This window comes from Castanea sativa, chromosome 1 (genome assembly GCF_040712315.1).
Source record: "Castanea sativa cultivar Marrone di Chiusa Pesio chromosome 1, ASM4071231v1".
Taxonomy (NCBI): Eukaryota; Viridiplantae; Streptophyta; class Magnoliopsida; order Fagales; family Fagaceae; genus Castanea; species Castanea sativa.
Window position 1 is genome coordinate 47,335,323 of NC_134013.1, and position 4,612 is coordinate 47,339,934.

Consider the following 4,612-nt stretch of genomic DNA (forward strand, 5'->3'; position numbering starts at 1 on the left):
TCTCTCTATATACGTTGACTTACTAAGCTTATATATAGCTAGGATTTCAACCTTATTTTCTAAAAACTCTCTTATAATTATAAATTATAAAATTGATCCCACAAAAGATTTACTTAAATACCCTTCCTTTTAATTTTTTTTTTTTTTGGGTATTACAACTTACCTCTCCCTTCACATTTAAAATGGGATGGTTCATATAATTTATATTCTTAAACATTTTTAAAGCGTATAAACAATTAATTACTAGAAAATCTTATACATTTTCTCTCCATGCAGAGAAGGAAATAATTCCAATCGAAATTTAAATGGAATCATATGATTATCATTACTTTAAAGTTAATTATATAAGCTTTAACAATGATTGAAAAACTCTATGGCTCTAAACCAAGCAACAATGGAGCAACCCTTAACAAAGGCTCCAATGTAATAGGTAAGAATTTTCTAGCGAACAAGAAACATATTGATGTAGTATTTTCATTATAAGGACATGTTGATCCAAACCGAATTTGATTTAGAAACTCATCAGTGATATCACCCCATCCAAATTTTGCAGGATGAGGGCCACCCCTGGACCAATCAACCCATGTAATGCTTCGATTTGAGTTGAACTCTGAGTACAACATGTTCGCAAGTGTTGGAATATAATGTTCATCCATGTAACATGGCATGAGACAATGTTTTTGAAAAATAGGGTAGTATTTGGTGTCAGACACAATGTGCATGGCAAGGTCACGGTGTACTTCAAACCATTGAGACCCTTTTCTCCAATCTGTGATGTTTATTAAGGGCCACATTTGGGGACTATATCGACCACGACCTGCCTTCCTTGGGTCATCGAAGGAGCCTAGGAAGCTCAAATTTGAGTCCATGAGGTAGTTATAAACAATCTTGAAGTTGAATAATGGAATGCATGAGTCTGAGAGCAAAACAAATCTTTGATTGGAGATGTCAAGTAGGGCATTTGCTAATAGGCGTCTCTCAGCGTCAATCATTGAGGATGTACCCCAATACACTGGCTACAATAACAAATGTAATGTTGCACGTATATTAGTTTATGAAAACTGCTAATCAATATCTTGCTGCCCATGTGAATATGATGCTCTGCACAAACAAGAAATATTAATGACAAAATGCCTCTATCTCGTCCTGGCTCACTTAACTCATTCATTCCGGGGTTTTTTTATTTTATTTTTATTTTTTTAATAAAATTGTATTCTTATCATTGTCGCCTCTCTCTCTCTCTCTAGAGTTTACACCCCATTATTGATGTCTCTAAATTAAAGTTCTCTAGTGACACCCCGGATCTGATTTGGGTATAGTCTAAGTATGTGTTGTATGAGTGTGTGATGAATCCTACATCGAGTATTTACTAGATAGATCTGAACTTTATTAACAATTATAAGAATGGATCTGGGCTTTGTTTTGAACACTCATCTTGATCAACTTAATTACAGGTAGACTCACACAACCAAAAAGAATCAAGATTGCAATGTCACCCTAAAGCTATCTATGTTTGATTTTATCCAATTTAATGGCCCTTATAATTCCTACTATTTGGATTTATTACATTTCACATAAGGAAAATGTTTCTTTAGTTGATTATCATTTTAGAAGAGAGATGAACTTATGGTATTAGACTGTTAGTTACTCAAGAAGAAGACAAACTTGAATATTTAAAAACAATAAATAAATTAAAAAAAAAAAAAGGAAAGGGAGAGCCCCTTCCTAAAGGTTACCCTTGATGACATGGGTAAAATTAAGGATGAGAAAATATTATTCGCCGCTACTTTATTTAATACTGTTCTCTTCTTCTCTTTTTTGGATCGAGTTGGCCGGGTAAATAGATTAGGGCATGATAGGGAGTGGCAGAGCTAGAAGTATCTTTAGGATTGTTCTTCTTTTTTTTTTTTTTTAAATTTATTTATATAGATTTGAGTTGAGTAAATAGATAAGAACAGGGCAATAGTGGCGGAGCTAGAAATATTTTTGGAAACGAGGGTGGGGAATGGGTGGAAGCTATATATATATATATATAATTAAATCCAAAAAATAACTTTTATAAACACACAAAAAAATATGTTTGTAACATTTTTCTTGAAAAAAAAATGTTTGTAACATGATTAACAAATGCTATTTTATTACATATAACATTAATTTAAACTAAATATTTTTTAACTCCTAAGTCCTAACCATGATTTCTTACCCTTTTTTCAAAAAAAAGAAGAAGTCCTAACCATGAAATCTACCTTTTAAAAGGAAAAAAAAAATGTCCATAATCCATATCTATAATTTTCTAAATTGAAAAAAAATAAAATAAAGAAGGGTTTAATTAAAAATATTTACTAATTATGTCAAAAAAAATATTTACTAATTTTACTCATAGATTTCTAGGACATGCTATTATGGTATAAGAGTTATTGGAGGAAAAAAAATAGTGTCTTAATAATGTATAAAATTTTCTATTCTACTTTTTATGAAGCACATTAAATATACTTTGAATTAATGAGTTATGTATAATATAAGAGTAATTATTGGAAACAAAAATGATGAATTAGTCATCTAACTAGATGATTCTCAAAAAAAAAAAAAACTAGATGATTCTCAACCAAAAAAAAAAAATCATCTAAATAAATGTGTTACATGTTTTTAAATTTATATGTATATATATATATATATATATATATATATTTTTTTTTTTTTTTTTTTTCTTTTTTTTTTTCCAAAGGGGACTATTGCTCCCCCTAGCCCTACCTTTCGGGTATGATAAATTGTTAGGTTAGTCTTCAAATGAATCTTATCATTTGTAGTAGATGAGTTTCTTTTGAATTTGAATATTATGTTTATGTTATAAAGAAATATAAATTGATGTTGAACAACAATGCAAGCCGAAAAATATTATTATTGGGTAAAATTTAACTTTGAATGCTGTTTTCACAATATGAAAACCCTGTTTGGATTTTATCCATTTTTTGAGATGCCCTCCCGTAACATTCTGCCGGCTCATTCCTAAGAATACGTAGCACTATGCGTTTGTGTGTTAATTGTTTTTGTTAATCAAACCAAATTAATTAGCATGCTTTTCCTTTGGTTGGATGCTTTCCTTTCCTTGATTAATCATGAAGTTATATTCAACATCCATAAAAACAATAATGAGTCAGAGAAAATTTTATGGAAGAAACACCTTACCTGGCTAGGGATTCTTCTCCCATAGAAGATAGAATCTTCAGGCTCTGAATCATTGAAAGAAGGATGTGCATGTACATATATGGAGTAAAAGCCTTCATGCCCTTTGAAAAACTTCTCCCACAAGAGAGCCAAAGGCAAAGGCCCTTGTGTCATAAACATGAAGGCCACCTTTGGAACCTGCCTGCCAGGCAGTTCTGTTTGTGAAACCATTGATGCGTTCTGGAACAACTCTTGGTCACTCATATTATGAGTAAGGAACTCCTGCTTTTTCAGTGAAACTCTAGCATAGTTGGATGTCCCGTTTGCTGATTCAACAAAACTTGATAGCAATAATTCCAATGGTGGAGGTGGAGGTGGAGTTGTATGTGATGCTTGCGTTACTGTTGACGATATTGGTGGAAGAGTAGAGTATGTTGGGGCTTGTAAAGAAACCAAGAAGCTTTTGAGGTATAAACAAGCTACAAATCCAAACGTCAAACCAAAAACAAAGAAGAAAAATTGAAAGATATGACTTGATTGTAATTGGAAATAGAAGGCCTTGGAGATCCTTTGCAATAGATGTTGCTCATTTGCCATTGGTAACCACTAACCACACAGAGTTGAGATAGATAGAGGGAAAGAGAAATAGAGAATTAATAAGAGATTGTTAATAGTTTAAATTACAAAAGCCAGTTGAAACGCTTGTAATTCAAGTAACGGTGGACTTTCTCGTCATTGCGTTATACTTTATCACATGTTTTGTAGTAGTGGACTAGCGTGTACGTAGGTAATATCTATATGTATTGCGAGGAAGATGTCCTCCCGGCCGACTTCGCCATTCTTTCCTAACGAAATTACGGTTTCCTTCTTTAGAATTAAAAATATAAAAAAGCAATATTCCTATAGCTAATATAAATTATCTGTTCTATTTTTTGTATTCTATTTTATACTTCACCAATTAGGCAGTTATTACTTGTCATATATTCTTTATACTATCTTTATAAAATAATAATCAAAATTTGAAGTGAAAGTTCCTCTTTATATTTCATGAATATGACAATCACAACTTGTTATATATTTCTCATACTTTTATTATAAAATAATTAAAGTTTAAAGTGAAAAAATTAAGAGGAATGCAAATCAAAGTTTACCCATTTTTTGTGTTCCACTAACACTAATCACAACTTGCATGTATTTTTTTGTTTACTTTTCTTTATAAATAACCAAAGTTTAAAGTGGAAAAAAATCCAAACAGATAGCAAGTTTTGGTTGGTAGAGCATAAAGTGAAACACAAAAAATGAAACAGATGATTTGTATTCAAAAATCAAACACATGACATATTACAATTTTTTTTTAAAAATAAGAGTATAAAAAGAATTTATGTGGCACTCTACTTTTGAAAACTCAATTGAGTTCTCTACTTGAACATTGCGTCAACTCGATGAA

General features: G+C 31.1%; 1 protein-coding gene across 1 annotated transcript; it reads right to left on the reverse strand.

The window, feature by feature from the left end:
• Positions 1–371: 371 nt before the first annotated feature.
• LOC142631624 (glycosyltransferase BC10-like) lies at positions 372–3,762 on the reverse strand. The gene is made up of 2 exons (XM_075805870.1): positions 3,187–3,762; positions 372–1,016 (listed from the first exon to the last, which is right to left on the reverse strand). Exons 1-2 carry the CDS (start codon positions 3,760–3,762, stop codon positions 372–374), a joined length of 1,221 nt encoding a protein of 406 aa, XP_075661985.1.
• Positions 3,763–4,612: the final 850 nt, after the last annotated feature.